The sequence below is a fragment of the Sorex araneus genome, chromosome X (assembly GCF_027595985.1).
Source record: "Sorex araneus isolate mSorAra2 chromosome X, mSorAra2.pri, whole genome shotgun sequence".
NCBI lineage: Eukaryota > Metazoa > Chordata > Mammalia > Eulipotyphla > Soricidae > Sorex > Sorex araneus.
The window spans coordinates 169297684-169319746 of record NC_073313.1 but is presented as its reverse complement, the minus strand read 5'-3'; the positions used below and the strand labels follow the sequence as shown (position 1 = coordinate 169319746).

At 36.6% G+C, this 22063-nt stretch overlaps 1 protein-coding gene across 1 annotated transcript in view; it reads left to right on the top strand.

Moving 5' to 3' along the window:
- Positions 1-2442: 2442 nt before the first annotated feature.
- The window catches only part of HNMT (histamine N-methyltransferase), a 37628-nt gene continuing 18007 nt past the window's right edge, over positions 2443-22063 (top strand). The window contains exons 1-4 of the mRNA XM_004613702.2: positions 2443-2766; positions 5771-5823; positions 19000-19107; positions 19843-19973. Coding sequence (XP_004613759.1) covers positions 2630-2766; positions 5771-5823; positions 19000-19107; positions 19843-19973 — 429 coding nt within the window. The 5' untranslated portion in view covers positions 2443-2629. The remainder of the gene's footprint in view (positions 2767-5770; positions 5824-18999; positions 19108-19842; positions 19974-22063) is intronic.

Here is a 22063-nt window from a genome sequence, read left to right as displayed (position 1 = left end):
AAGATTTTTAATTCAGTTCTTTCTATATTATTGACCATGGAACCAATTCTTTATGGAATACCTAGCAACATCTGAAAAAATAATTGGACCAGCAAGAATATTCCTGGGCGACACTTGTCTAGAATAAGACTGTTAGTAACAGTAGCTGCTGGTTAGGCAGACTTTATGGTATTGTGTCTATTTAAGGCATCATGTGTAATTATTACTTATTTATTTACATTTCCCCATTTTTCTCCCTTCCCTTTGTTGGAGTGGTATAGTGCTCACATGCCTGTCCACCAGGGGTTGCACACTTTGCTTAGATTTAGCTGTGCTGCTGTTATGGGGATTGAACTCGCAGTCTTACACTTATACTTTAGTATTGGGCCATCACCTGTAGTTCCCACCTATGTTTTTGAAAGACAAGTGTCAAACCAGAATTTGTCTAAATGAGGACACCTCTGTAACATATTAAAATTGTACTAAAAAAGAAATAGTACTTGCCATTGGACTGAACTTTTTTTACTTTCAAAATTCATGTGAAATCTTACTCCCAAACTGATTGTTCTAGACACTGAAGCTGCTGAGGGGTGATTAGGTGATGAGAGTAGTAGCCTTGCAGGTGGAATGAGTGCTCTTATAAAAGGTGGAATTAGTGCTCTTATAAAAGATATCCCAGAGAACCTTCCCAAACCTCTGACATGTGAGGACACCAAGAGAAGGCTGCTCTCTATTAACTTCTAGCGGGCTCTCACCAGGTGCTCAAACAGCAGTCTCTGTGATCTGGGACTTTCCAGTCTTAAGAATAGTAATAAACAAAATACTTGCTTAAACTACCCACAATGTTTTTGTTACAGTAGTCCTTAGATGAAAGAGAAAGAATCGTTTTTGAAAGTAGGGCTGTCCAAAGAGTCAATTTCAAAATTTCCATAGGTCATATATAGAAAAAATCAGAATTCTTTTGCTTAGGTTTAAGAGGTTTAATCAGAGAGAGCCTTATTATGTAGGAGTTAGGAGAGATAGACCTGCATACTTTTTTTTTTAAATCATTTTACAGAACTGAAAGGCTATAGTGGCAAGCTCATGATTGGAAGGGGTACTCATCATTCAGTTAGTTTCTCTGTAAGAAGTAGGCGAAATAGGGCTAAGCAAAATGCTCAAAAGACTGGCGCGCATGCATTGCTTATGGGAGGCTTGGTTTGACTCTGCACATTGCATGAGTATGGATGGCCAAGAGTGAGCTCTTGAATCACACTGGGAGTAGCACTCGAGCACCACAACTATTGCTCCCTACCCCTAGAAAAAGTTGTAAAAGGCTCAGAAATCAGTTCAGTTTTGGTGGAACTATAAAATACACAGTCACTCATGAAGGTGGTGGCACATAAAGAATGGGAACATTCCAGAGGGTGGGGTAGGGGAAGGGGGTTAGTCTACAAGGAGATAGTGCTATAGGCAAGGCAATACAGAAATGTATTCCAGTAATGCAGTGCACTTTGACGGGATCCAAAGTCAAGACTGAAAGAAAGTGGAACATAAATCTGAAATATCTGGGATCTTTGTTAGGAGACGCTCTTATCTCCAAAGATTCGTCCAACTCTAAGTACATATAACATGCCGGTTTCAGAATATTTTAGCAAAGGGTTTCTTTGGATTAGGCTTTTATGCTGTTATACTGCATCAGTACCCAAGAAATCCTCCCTTAGCCACCCTTTTCCCAGTGGTCTTTTCAAATGGTAATTTGTTATTTTTCTGGTTCCTCACTGAAGGAGTTCAGTTTTAAATTCACGACTTAAGGCCTAAAGGCCTGAAATTCCTACAAAAAGAAATCTCAGAGCCCAGATAAATTTTAGGGGGAAGGTTCTAGCAGCTGGAGATTTCTGGAAGTGGTATGCTTACTCAGAACTGTGTCTCCTGGGATTTTTGCTTTTTGGCAGGGGTGGGTAGGGGGTGAAGAAGAGCAGGAGTGGGGGCTGGATGGGAACTGGCAGGAGATATGTGGGACAAAAGCTACAGTGCCCTGGGGCTACTTCTGGCTCTGTGTTCAGGGTCACACCTCAAATCTGGTCTGAAACCAGCTATCTCTGAGCTACTTTCTCTTCACCCTCTCTGACTAAGAACTCACTGGTAGCAGTTGCTGTCAAAACAGAAAGTGACTAGAATGTAGTTTGTTCTCACACACCTCCACTTAAGGAACTTTTTATATTTTTGATTTTCTTTTCAACTTAAGAGCATATTTCAAATAGTGGAGTCATTGGCCTTTTAAAAAATACTTTCGATTAATATAACCGGAATAGCAGCTATATTCACGAATGACTACGTATTTCATAGTTCCACCAAAACGGAGCTGATTTCTGAGCCTTTTACAACTTTGATAGCATTTATTGTTACGGTTTATTAATATTTAACATTTTCTAGGGGTAGGGAGCAATAGCTGTGGGAGCAATAGCAATAGCAAAAGCTGCCTAGGTGGGGGTAAAGTCCTGTACTAATAGGGCTCTGTACACCAGCTTTTCCTGCAAGTTAAATTCAAAACAAGCCCTTTTTTTTTTTTGGCTCAAAATTGTTGGGGGTGGGGAGAAATAGAAGGAACCAGGAAGAGAGAAGGAGGAGGAAGCTCAGCCTTCCCTCCAGTCTTTTCAGAAAACCAAACATGGCATCTTCCATGAGGAGCTTGTTTTCTGACCACAGCAGATACGTAGAATGTTTTCGGAGGTTTCTCAAGAATTCCACAGAGCATCAGTGCATGCAGGAATTTCTGGACAAGAAGCTGCCAAGCATACTAGCAAGGTAACCCAGAAGGCGGCTTTTGTTAAAGGGACAAGCCTCGGGAGAGGGCTGTACAATGATAAATGGTCCCATGCGGCCCAGAAGGTTGGGGGCGGGCGTGGGAGTGGGGAGGGGGATCGGGAACTGCTGATAGCCGCTTTGCTCGGCCCTGGGCGCCCCGCACCCCTTCTCTCGCGGTGCTTTGCTTCGCTGTTTGCTTTAAACATCCAAAGGCTTTGATTTGCTCAGTTATTTCCAGCTGCTCTGAGATAAGCTTTAACCATTTGAGGGCACAAATCCCTCTGTTCATTCCGGAAAGATAAGATCCAAATCTTTTGAGCTCAGATTTTGCTGCCTCCCTCCAAATTTTACATCTGAAAAAAAAAATATCCCCAAAGGAATCTAGTATTATTTTTATTAGAATCAAATGTAAATGGTTACGGAATATTCTGCTCTTTAGGATTGAGAGGGTGTCTCTAAGTTCTCTTATTATCCATTTAAATTCAGTCTGCTATTCCTTTATTACAGTTATCACTCAAAAAATAGTCTTACCCTTTCAACTTAATATTAGCAATGTAGCCCTTTTAAAAAAAGCATTTTTCTGTTATCAGTGGAAGTCAGTAGTTCCTATACTTCTTGCAGTTTTTTTTTGTGTGTGATTAATGTGTTCAATTTGTGCCACCATTGATAAGCATTATGAAAGTAACAGATTTCACATGCTAAAGATAATAAAATCACCTAGGTAGGAGTGGATGGCTGTAACTTACTCTGCTTCAGGAAATAATAATGGAAAACTGAGAAGAAATGATTGACAATGAATCCAAACTGCAACAGCAAAAGAAAATTAATATTTATCCTTTGCTGAATTTTACTATTTTAGGCTTGAAATTCTTTAACCAGCACTGCATTTCTGCCTAACCAGAGTAGACATGTTGGATATTATTTGAAATTATGCTTCCTTTCTATTTTCCATAGTTCAGTTTTTAATATAGTTTTAAAAACAAAGCATTATATAATACATTAATAACAAGTCGCTGATGCAAAAAGCCAAAGCCAACAACTATTACTTCTTAGTGTCCTTTTGCTTATTTCTAAAATTAAAGATAGAAGTTGATTTCTGAGTTTCTTTTGCAGTCCTAAATGTTGAGTGTCCACTGCTTATCCAATTCTTTGGTTTTCTTCAGTCTTCAGTTAGAAGGGGTACTTTGCATGGTACATAACAGTAAAAGGTACTGGTCCTGTCTTCAGAGGGTATAAAATCTAATTGGAAATGATGCATTTTAATTTTTTAATGAATAAGGGTTGGAGAAGTTTCAAAAGCATAATCAAATTAGCATTTTCAAGTTAATATATAATTAGGAACAATCTGAGTTGTGTTTTTTTAAAATTTTTGTTTTATTTTGTTTTGATTTTGGCCCACACCCCAAACCTTCAGGGACAGGTATTGAACCAGGGTCAGCTGTGTGTGAGTTAATCACCTTCCCTCCTATACTGTCTTTTTAGCCCTGATTAGAAACAATCTGAGCTCAAATATCATTTATTAAAAATGTGTATACATTTCTTTTCCTGATGGTGATATTTATAATGACATTTAAAGGGCCTTTAAAACTGCTGCTTAAAATTGTGTATGTTGTAAGTAGGCAAGATTTCTACATGTTTTTATTTAATTTTTTTATTGAACCACAGTGATATATTGTCTCTCCTGTTGAATTTAATTCCTGAATATTCAAATGTCTGTTTAAAATAAAAATTGGGTCTGTTGTGATAGTACAGCGGGTTGGACACTTGCCTTACATACAGCCAATCTCGAGTTGACCATTGGCATGCCACACAGTTTCCCGAGCACCACCAGGAGTAATTCTTGCATGCAGAGTCAAGAGTAAGTCCTGAGCATCTATGGATGAGGCAGGCAGTCAGACAAGCAGGCAGCTCTGGATAAGCTTACACTTACCATCAAACTGTTCTCTAGCACTTTTTAAACCAGTTCTTCAACAGTTAGTTTATTTGAAATGGATGCCCTTTTAAGTCCCCACTTTTGTTTTATATTATTCTAAAGTTAGTTCCTCTATTGCTTCCTAATATATCAATTCAAATTCCACTCTATTTCTTCCTTTTTTTTTTTTTGGTGGTGGGACATGTGCATATCCATAGTGGTCAAGGCCTATTCCTGGTTTTGTGTTCCGGGATCACTTCTGACAGTGATCATATGTGGTGTGGTGGATTGAACCCAGGTCAGCCTTGTGTCTTTCCAACTCCTCCTCTCTGTTTCTAATACTAGTTTCTAATTTCTAATACTAGTTTCTAATACTGTTTCTAATACTAATACTAGAATGTTTCTAATACATGCTTTATTCTCTCACTTTTCAACTTGAGAATTGTTTTATCTAATTCATTTTTTTTTATCTCCAGTGCCTAAGATAGGTACATATAACTGTTTAATAAGCATTTGTGGTTTTTTTTTTGTTTTGTTTTTTGCTTTTTGGGTCACACCCGGCAATGCACAGGGGTTCCTCCTCGCTCTACACTCAGAAATTACCCCTGGCGGTGCTCAGGAACCCATATGTGATGCTGGAAATCGAACCCGGGTTGGCCGCATGTAAGGCAAACGCCCTACCCACTGTGCTATCACTCCAGCCCCAGCATTTGTTTATTAAAAAGAAGTCAGCAAGAATAAAGTTGAAAAAGGTAAATATTATAAAGTATGAATCACTCTAACCTTTGTCCCACCTACAACGAAAAATAACCAAACTCAAAGTCTCACTCCATTAGTTCTATTTCTTCAAATACTAGCTAAACAAATGAAATTTCCTACCTCTCTGCCAGTGAAGATTGTTAATGAATGGAACCTGTATTTCTAAAGATTTCAAAAGCAGTAATGCAGCCCTTGAAATGATCAGGACCTTTCATATTGGCCTTGGTTTGGTTCACTATAATTTTAGTTTGTTCTCTTCAATTTGACTTGATAATCAGATTTTACAAATCATGTAGCACCTTTTTTAAAAAATAACTCCTTTTCTTTTTACAGGATTGGAGACACAAAATCAGAAATTAAAATTCTAAGCATCGGTGGAGGTGCAGGTATGAATAACACATTTTTAAAATTTGAATTTCACTTCAAGCATCATACTGTTTGATGGCAATACTGAAGAAATCTATTCTCCTTTTGCAAAAGAATAATATATTTAAACTAGTACAATATCAATTCAACTAAGATGAATGTCCCCACAGATTTATAGTTCAGAGCATCAATCTTCATTATTATCTATACTGTGACTTTGTTATTCTTTCATTTGGGGGGGAGGGGAGAGGGGTGGCGGAGCAAAGGGGTATTGCTGGTGTTTAGGGCTTATGCCTGACTTTGATGGCTCAGGGACAACTACTGATAGTGCTGGGTGTGAGATTAGAATGGGGATCAACAGCAGGAAAGGCAAGTGCTTTACCTCCTGTGCTCTCTCTGGCTCCTTATGAGCGGAAAAACATAGCACATAAATTTTATGAAAAATTATTTAAATTCATAAAAAAGTAAACTTTCACAAGACATTCCATAAGCTGATGTTCCTTAAGTTGTGGTTCTTGGAATAGTTGTCTGTTTTCTCTATTGCTGTTGTTCAGTGAGACAATAAGAAGAATATGCAAGCATGCAGATCAATGCATAGCATCTTTCATTGAGAAAGTATTTCTAGGAGAAAAATACACTTATTTGCATTGTTAATGTACATCCTTGTGACCCTACCATTTGAAATGCACAGGCCCCCACCAGTCTCTTACTCCAAATTCAGTACCAAAATGGCCTTCTAAACATTAAACAAATGCCCAAACCTGATTCTATAAGCCATGTCATGATCTAAAAATTACCCTTGGAATCAGAACTTTTTATTCTAGGAGAAAAAGAGAAATCTTTAAAGGTGGATTGAAATAAACAAAGTTCTGATTCTTCTGCTAATAAGCTGGTGACCTTGACTGAAATAATCTTAAGTTTGAGCATCAGTAAAATGGGAATGATTAATTATATCTTACAAGGTACATGAGAATTATACTTTAAAAAAATGCTTATCACTTTAGTACTGTTCCTATAAAGTATTTGCTGGTCTATTTTTGCAAAAATAAACCAGTTTCACTGGTAGATTTTTGCCTCAGATCAAGCTTCTGAGTAGAGTTTACTTTATTTTTAAACTGCTAGTGTTCTTGAGATAGGAGTTAATATATACAGTGCAATCATGTATTATTTATATGTTATTTGAAACAATTGCTCAGTGCTTTTTTGGTATTGGTTTCCACTTGAAATGGAAACTACATTATTATTTGTTATATGGTGCCACTTGGGAATCTCAAGTCTCTTAAATGAGTGTTCCAGTACTATATGAATGAGCTGAAATCGAATATTTGCACAAATATACAAGAACCCTCTAATGAAATGTCTAATTTCTGCCATTATTTGTTAACTTTCATAAAATATGCTAGTGATAGAAGGATTAATCCTGAAAATAGTTTTGCCTTATGATATCTTTCACCAAGAGAGCAGACACTAAGGACAAATAATAGAATATTTTCATGAGTGATATTGTAGAATGTTTAAGCTAGAACTTCATTATTGCTTATTGCTATTATAAATACTAATTATTAGAATAGTGAATTTCCTAAAGAGTATTCTATTTTTATTTAACTGATATAGACATTTCCAGTGTATTTTGAATATGAATTTCAGGTTAGCAACAAGCAATGAAATTCCCATCTGATAGTGTCACTTTTCCTTGCACAACAGAAGCCCTTATAAGGAAAAGTTATTAAAAACAATCTCTATCATGCCTTCTTAATTGACCTTTTAACATAGAAAGTTAATTTTATTTCTAATGTAAATTCATTCAGATGCTTATAAGCTATGTTGAGAAAGGAACATTTGTTCCACACAGTAACTCCTTACATAGAGGTACACATAAGAACTAATTTTGAGAACTTCTCTAAACAAAGGGAGCAATAGTTACAAAGTTCTTTTTTGAGTCCTAGTATTTTATTAATGATAGGGTCTGCCTTGGGGAAAATATAGGTACCCTCATAGGATACTGTTCATAAGAAATTGGAAATGAAAGAATTCCAAGAGAAATTCAAACTATAGATACATAGCTTTCATTGCTCAAGTACCCTGTGTAAAATCAAAAGCAATCCATTTAAGAGTCCAAAGACTCCATGTCCTTAGCACGAATTTCTGTGTTTTGTAAAGAAGAGGACACCTCCCTCCTTTATTCTGAGTGTTCATATGCCACTCTGGGAGATGTATATCTATGTCAGTTAGCATACAGAAGGAAGAAAGGTTACATTTCCTCCTTAGCTTCCAGAAATGGCTTCAAACATTTTGCACAGTTTACACTGTCTGATATTATGTAATATATGTTGATTTGGGTATTCTCTTATATAAGCCACTTTAGTCCTATTTGGTACCTGTGCTCAGCTCTATTATGGCATTTTACAGGATTCTGTTTCAGTCTCTAGTTTATGAGTTTTTTGATTTTACTTTCTAGATCTTTTCTTGGTTGTACAAATACTTATAAATAATATTTTCCACATCTTACTTGGAAATGTTATCTCTGCACTTTTAATATTTTACTGTTTCTCCCATCCACAATATAAACATAACAAAAGCAAACTAAACACCTCCCTTTCTGAAACTTTTTTTTTTTTGGTCGAATATGTTCATTTTCTTCAAGGGCATGGTTAATGTCCTTTTTGAGAAACATAAGCAGGGCATGACTTGGACCCTTTCTGTCTTCTCCCTCTCTACTCTAGAAGCCGGCCATTGTGTGGAGAGTGGTCTGTGAGTTTGGGAGAATGTAAGGTGTTTGTGAATAATGCTTGGAAATGTAATATCTAAAGTTAAACTATTACTAGGATTGTCGGCAAATCGAAAGAAAGGAAACTAAAAACAAAAGTTTTTATTTATAAAGTACTCTATTATAGCAGTAACATTGATAAGTAGCCCTATAACCAATAAATTATATATTTAATGTTAAAACAATTGTTAAAATGAGTATTATGGGTCAATATATGTGCATGATTTTCTGTGCTTTAATGAAACACAGAAAGTATCTGGATTGCTCTACTTGAAGTCTCCAAATAGTATGTTAATTGCAGCAGTTATTTTTAAATATTGAAAGCAGTAACAGTATTCTAATCTGTTAGGACATCCATTTACATCCATCTTCAACACTGATGCTTTCCTAAAATTGAATCACCCAGTGGAGTTTATTATTTTACCCTTAGTGAGTGTAATCTTTTTACTAAATGGCACATAGAGAAAAAGAAACCTATATATATTTTTTGTGAGACACAGTGCTGTTAATTTATAGCATATATATGACTGGAAAAATATTCCTGTATTAGGAGCGATATGTTCTTGCTCTGTACTCTGTGTAAAGGAAATTATTTTATTCATTTCATTGTTCAGTTTTTATGTTGAAAATGGCAAAGTTTTCTAAGAGTTAGATAGTAATCTCATTTTATACAACTTTTTCATTATATTTTATTAACCTATTATATATAATACTCTATGAACCTATAAATAAATTTTAATCAACTGAAACATCTTAAGTTTTAAATGAAAATTGTCTTAATGCTTTTATAGCAAATTTTGGTAATTATTTTATTGACATATTATCAGAGCAATTAAATATTTTTCTTGCTGAACAATAACATATAGATTCCAAAATTCCTCAGGAGTTTAAAGTAAGGAGGAAGAAAGTTTGAAGACCATTAACTCTCCTTTTACAAATAATAAAAATTTAGAGCATCAATCAGTGCAATACCCAGATCTCCTGGTATGGGTCCAGTCAACTATTGTAGCAAACAGATATAAAGGTTAATTATTGACTTGGTGAAGGAGAAATGAAACATTTAGCTATGACCAGTTATGTGAAAATCTAATCAGCTGATTAATCAGTATTCTTTCATAGATGACATGTTAATGTGACACTAAAGTTCAATTTCTTTAAGCTAGATACAAGTAGAACAAATATAATTAGGATAAGAATTGGAAAAGAAAGTGTGATATCAGGTTTAGAGGCTGAGAGGTGGTAGGAAGCATAGGTTAATACTTCCAGTGTGGTCTGGAAGAAGTTAACAGTATTTTAGCAATTAGAAATGATTGGGAAAATAGAGGAAATTAGATATTTCTTTGCCCAGAAAATAATTTGAATGTGCTTATTATCATCTTCAAATATTTCCAATTGAGTAAACTACAGAATATTTGCCCCTAATGAGCCAATGGTTGAGATTTTTAGGCCCCATATTAGAATTTATTAATGAAAAAAATCTATGCAGAATGAAAACACACATCTTTGAAAGTAAAATAACTCTCTAGATGTGCAAGAAAAAATTCTAATCAGACATGTTATAGAAGGAGCTCAGGCATTGATTTCTTGAGTGCTTTGGCCATTAAAATTGTTTTCAGTCTGAAAAGAGGTGCGCATTTAGCCATAGAGGGATATGGCTAAAACTGTGTTTTGTTATACTGAGGAAATCATACAAACTGAACTATTTGTACACCTGCATCAAACTAATAGTTACTACATTATCACAAGGACATATATTACAGGATTCATTATTTATAGGATTTAGGACTGTTTATATCTAGTAACTAGAGTATGGGGTCTTGAATATAAAGTGCTGTTAAAAGCTTGTATAATATGTAAACATCTTTTCCTTATATCTTTTTATTGAAGTAGTTTGCTCAATTGTATTTAAAATTTTCTGTGAATGTGGAAGTATTATTAGGGACAGATGCATTACAGACTTAAGCAAACTAAACATAATGCTGCAATAGTGGATCCACTGTCATTAAAACCAGAGTAGTCAAGATTGTTTTACTAATTCAATAAGGCTTAAAACAGGAAAGCAGGGGATAATAAGCAAAATGAAGACAAAACTATTATTATTCGCAAATTAAATGACTATATGCTTGGAAAAACAAACTCAGTTATGCAGTCTTAAGATGAGCAAAAATGTAATACTGGCCTCAGGGAATAAAGTAGGTAAAAAATTGATAGGGTTAATCCACATTATTTTGTTGTTTTAATTTTTGAGTGATCTTCATTCATTAAATAGATTTGACAATCTAAAAGTTCCTGGCATGTGATTTTCTGTAATTTTATTGAGGGACAAATCCGTATCTTTCAGTTGTACTAGTTTGGGGCATGGGCGTTCAATAACCTTCCCACATGACATACTCTGAATACGACTTTGTGATTTCGTGCACATACTTATGCAGCCCTGGTGTAAAGGGGCCTATTTTTAATCTTCATTTTGTAGATTTCTAACCTTACATTTCAAGGAGATGGGCTTATAGAGACTGTGATTAATGCTCAGGATGCTTTGTATTTCATGTACAGAATTATATATGTAGTTTATGCAAGTGTATGGGTACACCTATATAAAAAAAAAACATTATCACTGTATCACTGTCATCCCATTGTTCATCGATTTGCTCAAGCAGACACCAGTAACGTCTCCACTGTGACACTTGTTGTTACTGTTTTTGGCATATCAAATACGCCACAGTAGCTTGCCAGGCTCTGCCGCGTGGGCAGGATACTCTTGGTAGCTTGCCAGGCTCTCCAAGAGGGATGGAGGAATTGAACCCGGGTTGGCTGTGTGCAAGGCAAATGCCCTACCTGCTGTGCTATTGCTACGGCCATATAAAAAATATAGTAATTAAATCAGTAAATCTACACATACAGTTTAGAGGCTATAGTATTACACTGTAGGAAGTACATTCAAATGAATTTTGATATATTCATAGAGGGACTCTCAAGTGAGAACATCAAAATAATCCATGTGCATAACAATCTGACCTGGGTAAAGAAAATTAAGTTCTTAATAACAACAACAACAACAAAAAACAACAACAAAATCTCTGAGTAAAGTAAATAAGAATGTTAACTTTGTTTTCTCTAGTGAGATACTTATATTATGCCTCATCTTGGGTTTTCTTTATAGTATAATCCAAAAGTATACCTTTATTAGCTGATAAAAGATGGTGGTAAAGATAGATTTGCCAACTTCTGAGATTATTTTTGTCTAGTTTTAGCTGATACCCTATGCTGACATATAGGGTGGGTTTTTTTTTTTTTTTTTTGTCTAGTTTTAGCTGATACCCTATGCTGACATATAGGGTTTTTTGTTTTGTTTTGTTTTGCTTTTTGGGTCACACCCGGCAATGCACAGGGGGTTACTCCTGACCCTTCACTCAGGAATAACTACTGGCGGTGCTCAGGGGACCATATGGGATGCTGGGATTTGAACCCGGGTCGGCCACATGCAAGGCAAACACCCTACCTGCAGTGCTATCACTCCAGCCCATGACATATAGGATTTTATGACTTGTTTCTTTAGGCAGTTTGACTTGCCAGTAATAGAATTTTCTCTGTGTTGACCCTTTAAGGACATTCTTATGTGTATTGCAGTTTAACAGAGCTTTCCCTCACAGCTCTCACAGTTCACAGCTGTGGGCTTGCCTGGCTCTGAGAACAGTTAGTCATTATCATGAAAGTGAGGGTGAGATTGATCAAATGTATGGTAGCTGTCCATTGCACCTTTCTTTCTTTCTTTCTTTCTTTCTTTCTTTCTTTCTTTCTTTCTTTCTTTCTTTCTTTCTTTCTTTCTTTCTTTCTTTCTTTCTTTCTTTCTTTCTTTCTTTCTTTCTTTCTTTCTTTCTTTCTTTCTTTCTTTCTTTCTTTCTCTCTTTCTTTCTTTCTCTCTTTCTTTCTCTCTCTCTCTCTCTCCCTGCCTCCCTCCCTCTCTCTCTCTTTCTTTCTTTCTTTCTTTCTTTCTTTCTTTCTTTCTTTCTTTCTTTCTTTCTTTCTTTCTTTCTTTCTTTCTTTCTTTCTTTCTTTCTTTCTTTCTTTTTTCCTTTCTATTTTAGTGAATCACTGTGAGATAGTTACAAGCTTTCATGTTTGGGTTACAATCTCACAATGATCAAACACCTATCCCTCCACCAGTGCACATTCCCCACCACCAATATCCCGGGTATACCCCTCCCCTTTGCTACCCTCCCCCTGCCTCTATGGCAGACAATAGTCCCCATACTCTCTCTCTACTTTTGGTCTTGCAACACAGACACTGAGAGGTCATCATGTTTGGTCCATTACCTACTTTCGGCATGCATCTCCCATCCCAACTGGTTCCTCCAGCAATTATTTTCTTAGTGATCCCTTCTCTATTCCATCTACCTTCTCCCCTCAGCTCATGAAGCAGTCTTCTGTGTGTTCACAAAAGAAGAGGGGGCCAGCAGGGCTCTATTTCTCCCATAGCCCGAGTTCAGTAGTCTCTACCCCGGGGAGGCTGATGGAGATGGGCAGGCAAAGGAAGGAACAAGTGCCAGGCTGGTCGGTATCAGTTGAAGTTTATTTCAGTCTCCGTTCCCGTTCTGCTTCTCTCTCTCTCTCTCTCTCTCTCTCTCTCTCTCTCTCTCTCTCTCTCTCTCTCTCTCTCACCCCTCACTCACACTCTTACTTCTTTCGCCTTGAGCTCTGCTTCGGTGTCTCCCCTGCTTCTGTCTGTCTCTCTGTTTCTGTCTCTGTAGTCTCTCCTCTGGTCTCTTCCAACCTCTCTCTGTCTCTGCTTCTGTGTCTTCTCTGTTCTTCTCCCATGTCCGCTTGTGTGTCTCCTTCTCTGTCTCTTCTGTCTTCTTCTGTCTCCCCTCACTGCCCCCCAGTCTTAGATTATATAGCAAATTACATAGGGTGGTGACACAAAGGTGGGTTGAACATTAAAAAATCAACAAAAAAGGGTAAAACCATTTCTTGAGGAGATTAACAAAATCTCATCTAAGGAAATCTCATCTAAGGAGATCCGCTCAAGGGTGGGGTCCAAACAAGGGTGTGTCAGGGTGTGAGCTAGTAATTTGCTTAAATAGCTATAGTAAATCTATTTCTAATATTTCTAGCAATGTCATTCTGTATGAGCACAGTAAGAGATACAAAGTTTGGTTCTTCCTGAGGACATCTCACTATACATTCCAGACCACAGTCCTCAGGCCAGGTTAATCTTCATAACCCCAGCAGGGTCCTAGTCTTGTTTGTTACTTTTGGATCATGACAGCATTTGTCTATGACCATGCTCTCAACTTATAGTTGAGTATTGTTGCGCTTTGGCCTGGCCCATTTTGATGCCAGGGTAGCTCACAGCTTGACCTGGGTCCATTCTGTCCCTCGTCAGGACCCTGCTTTTGGAGTGCTAGGAACTAAGGGCAACTGAGTTGAGAGAGCAGACGCCTGGGAGTAAATATTATTGGAGTCAATCAGCTCCCAAGTTACAAAACATATCATTAACTGTCTTCCTGTGTCCATACAGAAAGGCCATTGTTCTAAGGTAAACTAAAGTTCCCTGCGGCAAGGCTAAAAGGACAAACCCCATGTTATCCTAGTCTTCCAGCTGTAGGAAATCTCCCTGGCCCTTGTATCTACTGACGTTGGGTGTCAGCCTCATGTGATGTTATTCTGTACTCCACAAATGAGCATTACATGTTTCTTAACCTACATGATGTTTTTTGTTTATTATTCCCTCCTTCTTACTGTACAAGGACAATGGACTCTCAGACCCTTCTCTTACTGAGGCATAAATGACTGCAAATTTTTCTCAGGAAAATATGTATCTTTACAACTGTTGATGCTATAGACTAATTAAGTAAAACTCATATGGAAGTTCTTTGAGGTAGAGCTAAAAATGCATTTGTGCAACATTTTAAAAAATTAGATTATAATTAAAAAATTATCCAAAGTTGAATGTATTCTGGGTTGTCTATTAAATATCTTTATACTTCAGTTCTCAGATCACTTTAGGGCATTTCTAAGCTTGGATTTTATAGAGCATTTAGGTAGTATAGTGTTGCCTAGGTCTCCTGCAGTTACCAAACTTTAAGGCAGTAGATTTCCTGGACCAAAAGCTAGAAGACACAGGAAAGCATATGACAATGCTTTCCTCAATTACCATGTTTGTAACCCACTTCCTGAGATCCTAGTGCCACTTTACTGTTCTAATCTCACCTTTATAGACTGACATTACTGTTTCAATACTGAAATATAAGAAAGATGAAGAGAGAGAGCAAGAGAAAGACAGAGAGAGAGAGAGAGAGAGAGAGAGAGAGAGAGAGAGACTGTGTTAGTGTTGATATTGCCAAGAATTTTCTGTCTTCACACTATAATTTGTAACCAGGTTGCTGGGGCAGGAAGGTAGTTAAGTAGTTAGGTTCTATTTTTGCAGCACCATAAATTGTCCCTTGAGCATCATTGACTATATCCCTGGAGACCCAGAACACTCTGAGATGAGTTTTGCAGTTCTGAGAGTCTGAGTATCTTCAGTTGCTTGCATTGAACCAATGGCCTGGTGGACAAAAAGCAGAAGAAAATAAATCCTCTTGTATAGATCTTGGGAGCACTCCTCTGCTTGAAACAAATAAATAAAAAATTATAATAAATTAGATTGGTTTTGCTCTGGTTACAACCCTGTGTCTGACAGTATTTTCAAAATGACTAACCACAGTTATCTGAGTAAATTTTCTCCCTAGAAACAGTGTGTGTTTGTGTGTGTGTTTGTGCCTGATCATCTAGTAAGGAAACTTGGAAGTAATAATGTTAATGTGATATATAATATAATCAGTCTAAGGGATTCACACATATTTTAGATGGGAAATCAGGGAGGAATAGGCTAAGTCAGATAGCAGGAAATAGCTCCAATCTTTAGTCCTCCATTAAAGATTCTTTCATTTGAGGAAGCCCAATGGTTTTCAAACTTGAGTTTGGATTTCCTTTGCTGTATGCTCAATTAAAGGGACAAACCAGACATCACCATATGTGATAGGTTCTCATTGAAGCAGTCATTTTTTTGTAGCAGTGCAACTCTTAAGTTTCCTCATTCTCAGTATTCCTGACTTCTCTCAAATGTCACCTTTTTTTTTTTCCTATTTGGGTCACACCTGGCCATGCACAAGGGTGACTCCTGGCTCTGAACTCAGGAATTACTCCTGGCAGTGCTTGGGAGACCTTATGGGATGCTGGGAATCAATTGGCTGCATGCAAGGTAAATGCTCTACCCGCTATGCTATTGCTCTGCCTCCTCAAATATCACCTTTTTGTGATGTATACTAGACTATCCAATGGGAAATTACAAACTCCCTCAATCCTATTTTGCCTTCACGTTATTGAACTCCCATGGTCACATGGAAAGACTGGATATTTTTACGTTTCATTCACTACTGTATCTACAGTGATTAAAGCCTGGCTTTCCCTAAGTTCTATCAATAGTCTCAATTATATACTCCTCTTTAAATATATGCATGATATTTTTACAATATATGTTATAACCATAAAAATATATCTTCATGAGAAAGAGAAATACCAAATGATCTTACTTCTGTGTGGAATATACAAAGGTCAAATTTATAGGAATAAAGAATAGATTGATCTTTGAAGCTGAGAGAAGTGGGAAAGCAGATGTTAATTAGTGGGTACAAAATTCCTATTTTAAAATGAAGAAATAGTACAGTGGGGAGAGCATTTGCTTTGCATGCGGCCAACTGGGGTTTGATCCCCAACAACCCATATGGTCCCCTGTGTACAGCCAGGAGAAATTCCTGAGTGCAGGGTCAGGAATAACCCCTGAGCATTGCTGGGTACCACCCAGAAAGCACCCCCCTAAATTATTATAATGCAGTTTTTGTAAAATCAAATATATACATATAATGTATGAGAGAACCAGTTCTGTATTATAATGAATACCTCATTTTAAGATGCTTAATTACAAACTTAGTACTAAGAGTAATTCTAATCCTAAAATCCTATTATTGAAAGTTAAATGTTAAATGCCAAATTGTTAATGATGTGTTCCATATTTGGCTAAAAATACCACTGGATAGTCATTTGCATATGAAATTATATTCAGAATCAAATATGTCTTAAACTTATTTTATAGAAAAATGTCTTTTTGTTGTTGCATAGTAAAGGAAGAATTTTTGTAATTGGAAAATGAAAATTTTAAAATTAATCTATTCAAACAAAATGTGTAAAAAAATTTTAAATGATAGAGAAGTGAGGGAAAAAATTACATGCATCGTTCTAAAATAGATGCTGATTATTACTTGTCATCACTGTATCACTGTCATCCCATTGATCATCAGTTTGCTCCAGCGGTCCCTAACATCTCTATTCGTCCTAGCCCTGAGATTTTAGCAGCCTCTTTTTACTCGTCCTTCCCAATGGTGTCCCTTTCTCCCCACAACCACGCCAACACCAGTTGCTTTAGTTTTTTTGGATGTGGGCCAGTCTCTGTGGTGTGAGATGATATCTCATTGTTGTTTTGATCTGCATCTCCCTGATGATTAGTGATGTAGAGCATTTTCTCATGTGCCTCTCAGAAATTCAGATTTCTTCTTTGGGAAAGTTATTTTTATTTACTAGTCTTCCCAACAGATAGTTTTATTTCAATGACGGTTAATGGCATAATTTAAAAGAATAAATGAGAAAAATGTAAGTTGTCAATGTTAAGGAAAGAAGAGATGTCTTTAAGATAGAAGGTCTTGATAACAATACTTATAATGAAGAGTTAACATGTATTGGGTGACAACTCAGTGTTACACTGTGCTTCATATGTGATATTTCAGTCAGTCCTTACAATAAATAAATAATAAGCTATTATTATCTTGATTTAATTTTTTTCAATGGAATCATCATGAGATACACAGTTACAAAGTTGCTATGATTGAGTTTCAGTCATACAATGTTTCAACACCCATCCTTTTACCAGTGCACATTTCCCACAACCAATTATACCTATCTTATAATAAGATAAAGTTTGGAGAGACACAGCAAATTTCCAAACGTCTTTCCTACCTAGTGTGTAGCAAATATGGGTTTGGAGCTCCATAGCATATATCACTTCTCTCATACAATCACTTTCATGCTAAATTTGTATTAGACCAGATCTATTTTTTCTTACTGTTATTTTCTGAATCCAACTATTGCTATGCCTGGCATATAGTAAATAATCAATTAATAGTTGATACACAAATTAGTTAATACCTATTATGCTCAAACCTCCTCTTCATTTACTTTTCTGGGATCACTTATTGTTACGACATCCTGTCCAATATCCCAAATAATCTAAAGTCCTGAAGTGCCAGATGCTCACATATACTGTTTTGTTTCCTGATTTCATGCTTCTCTGCTTTTCTGTCCTTTCCATCTGTAGCTCCTCATTTCCCTAGAAGTGAGCTTTTACATACCCCGTAGCAGAGAGCTCAGATGTTATCTTTCTCCATGAAACTTTTCATCTCTGTGGCCTTTCAACTCATTTCCTTGTACTGTCTTCTCCCTTTTCTTCTTTTATTTCCATCTCTATCTCCTCCACTTAACCTTTGTGTTTTTTTTTTTTTTTTTTGCTTTTTGGGTCACACCCAGCGATGCTCAGGGGTTACTCCTGGCTTTGCACTCAGGAATTACTCCTGGCGGTGCTTGGGGGACCATATGGGATGCCGGGGATCGAACCCGGGTCGGCCGAGTGCAAGGCAAACGCCCTACCCGCAACCTTTGTGGTTTTGTGGGCAGATGTTTGACATAGTTTTTTATTTATCTTTGTATCTCATATGTAGATAACATTATTTTATTATATATATGTATATATACGCACATTTCTGACATTGGTACACACACATATTCTAGTAGGTGAAATCCTATTTTAATTAATTTTTAATTTATGGGTCACACAAGCAGTGCTCAGGGCTTACTCCTGATTGTGTGCTCATGTATTATTTCAGTGCTGGCATGCTGGGGAACCATATGGGCTGCAGGGGATTGAATGCGGTTCAGCTGCATGCAAGAAAAGACTCACTGTACTATAGATCCAGCTCCTAGTTGGTGAAATCTTGAGTTTGTAATCAAGAGTGTTTCTTCTGATTTACTATTTTGATTCAGTGATATAAAAAGTTTAATTTCATCTTGAGATCAATAGCAGCATAGATACAATATTGTAACAAGGTTACAATAAGGTTTATATGAACGAATGGTTATTAAAATCTTCCTTAAGTGATGTTAGGCATCACTCATGCCTTAGCTAATCTACATCATAACATCATGATAGGGAAATAGTTGATCATTATTCTTCATTTAGTCTGGGTTCTTCTGTCTATGCCACAGATATTCAATAGCTCAAATTACTCTTAATCATTTCTCTCTAAGTTGATGTGATCTGTTACATATACTTGTCTTTTAGGTGAAATAGATCTTCAGATTATTTCCAAAGTGCGGGCTCAATACCCTGCAGTGCATATCAACAATGAAGTTGTTGAGCCAAATGTCGAACAAATTGCCAAATACAAAGGTATGCGTAAATGTGGTACTACATGCCAAATCTTATCCTGACAAGTTTATCTCCCACATTTGACCCTTTAACCATTAACTACATAGTTATCATATGCATGCCTTTTGTAGGCTTATTGGGAGAAAAAAGTTAATTGATGTTGGGCATTTTTTAAAAGCATGATTTAATACCATGTGATAAGAATAACAAGTAGTTAGGTTTGTTTTTATTGACTACCCATTCACTGGTTATTTATATTTATTTTAGACATTGTCATATTTACATGTCACAAGGTATCATTATTTTAATTATTTCAATCATTCAATCAAAAGTTTAATATCACAAACATTGCAGATAAAAGATAGGATATGATATGTCTTTAGTTCTATTTAAGTCTATTTAAATTAGGTGGCAGATTAACCATGACTTCATAGTTGACTGATTCCTGGATTCTTAATACCTGTTTTACATTTTTTTGGTAAAATTACCAGTGATTTTCCATTAATAAGTAACTTAATGTAACCTATACCTGTTAAGGTCTGTCACAACTACTTCTGATTAACTATTTTAGTTTTAATTTTGTTTAATGCTAGAAAAAAATCAGGATGAACTCCCTGGTCACCCGAGATACTTAGAAATATATATGCTTTATGTTTGTTAGTTATATAATATTGATTTCATCAAAGTTCTACATGGAAATAGGCTGCACATCTGCAATTAAAATTGATGGTTTCCTACCTCTTTTCAATATTTCAGAGCTCGTAGCCAAAACATCAGACCTTGAGAACATAAAATTTGCTTGGCATGAGGAAACATCATCTGAATATCAAAGCAGAATTATGGAGAAAAATGAACTTCAGAAGTGGGACTTTATTCATATGATTCAGGTAAGAAATGTTCATTGTTTTATATTCTCAAGAGTAAAATGTTTCAGAAATATGTATAAAGAGTGCCAGTATTCTAATTTTAAGAAGAAAAATGAGCATCTGATTTCTGATTATGAAGTGGGTAGTATTTGTTTAAAATTTTGAAAAAGGGGTAAGAGATATAGTACAGCTTGGCGGGTACTATACCTTGCCTTGCATACTACCCATCTGGGTCTTCTTATGGTTCCCCGAGCCCACCAGGCGTGATCTTTGAGTGCAGAGCCAGTAGTTAGCCCTGAGTACTGCTCAGTGTGGCCCTCCAAAAAAACAAGAACAAAACATAAATTAAAAAAATTGTTAATATTTAGAGATTATTTAAAAAGTTTTAATCATTCTGTTTAATTTACTCAGTATACCTTGACTTACTGTTTTCAGTATTGACTTAATTTTTATAGGGTTGAGAGTTATAGGTAGATTTGAAGATTATAGAGTGCAAAAGATCTTAGTACAATTCTTTGATAGCTTTAATGGTCTGGATGAAAAACTGGCACTGAGGTTTCCTGAAACCTTTTACTATTGCCGCTTAATGAAGTGGATGGTGTGTATGTGACAAAAAGATCAGTTTAGATGGTTCCTCAGGTCAAAAGACTTGACTAATATTAGTCAGTCTTTCAGTTGGAATCTACTTCCATGGTCTGTTATTAGTCTATATTTCTTAGAAGGGAGGTAACTATCCAGTAGATGGTAGGGGCTCATAATTTCAGGGATCACTTTGTTTCTAGATAGCACTAGAAGATGAGGGTTTTGGATGTCAGTAGCCAGTAGAACATGTGTAGAGTTTAGAGCAAATATTTTTTTAATTATTTTTTTATTTTTAATTAGTGAATCACCGTGAGGGTACAGTTACAGATTTATACATTTTTGTGCTCATGTTTCCCCCATACAAAGTTCGAAAACCCATCACTTCCCCAGTGCCCATTCTCCACCACCAGTAAACCCAGCATCCCTCCCACCCTCCCCAGACCTGTCTCCCCCCACTCCACACTGCCACTATGGTAGGGTATTCCCTTTTGTTCTCTCTCTCTGATTAGGTGTTGTGGTTTGCAATAAAGGTGTTGAGTGGCCATTGTATTCAGTCTCTAGTCTACATTCGGCATGCATCACCCTTCCCCCCCATGACCTCCAACCACATTTTACTTGGTGTTCCCTTCTCTGAGTTGCCCAGAATGAGAGACCAGCCTCCAAGCCATGCAGTCAACCTCCTGGTACTTATTTCTACTATTCTTGGATGTTAGTCTCCTAGTCTATTATTCTATATTCCACAGATGAGTGCCATCTTTCTATGTCTGTCTCTCTCTTTCTGACTCATTTCACTTAGCATGATACTTTCCATGCTGATTCACTTATATGCAAAATTCATGACCTCATTTTTTTCTAACAGCTGCATAGTATTCCATTGTATAGATGTACCAAAGTTTCTTCAACCAGTCATCTGTTCTAGGGCACTCGGGTTTTTTCCAGATTCTGGCTATTGTAAACAGTGCTGTGATGAACATATAAGTGCAGATATCATTTCGACTATACTTTTTTGCTCCTCTGGGATATATTCCCAGCAGTGGTATTGCTGGGTCAAATGGGAGCTCAACCTCTAGTTTTTTGAGAATGGTCCATATTGTTTTCCAAAAGGGCTGAACTAGCTGGCATTCCCACCAGCAGTGTAGAAGGGTCCCTTTCTCCCCACATCCTCGCCAACAGCGGTTGCTTTTGTTCTTTTGGATGTGTGCTAGTCTCTGTGGTGTGAGGTGGTATCTCATGGTTGTTTTGATCTGCATCTCCCTGATGATTAGTGATGTAGAGCACTTTTTCATGTGCCTTTTGGCCATTCGAATCTCTTCCTGGGGAAAGTTTCTGTTCATTTCTTCGGCACATTTTCTGATGGGGTTGGATTTTTCTTCTTGTAGAGTTCAACCAGTGCTTTATATACCATTGATATCAACCCCTAATCTGATGGGTATTGTGTAAATATCCTTTGCCATTCTGTAGATAGTCTTTGTATTTTGGTCACTGTATCTTTTGCGGTGCAGAAGCTTTTTAGTTTAATATAGTCCCAT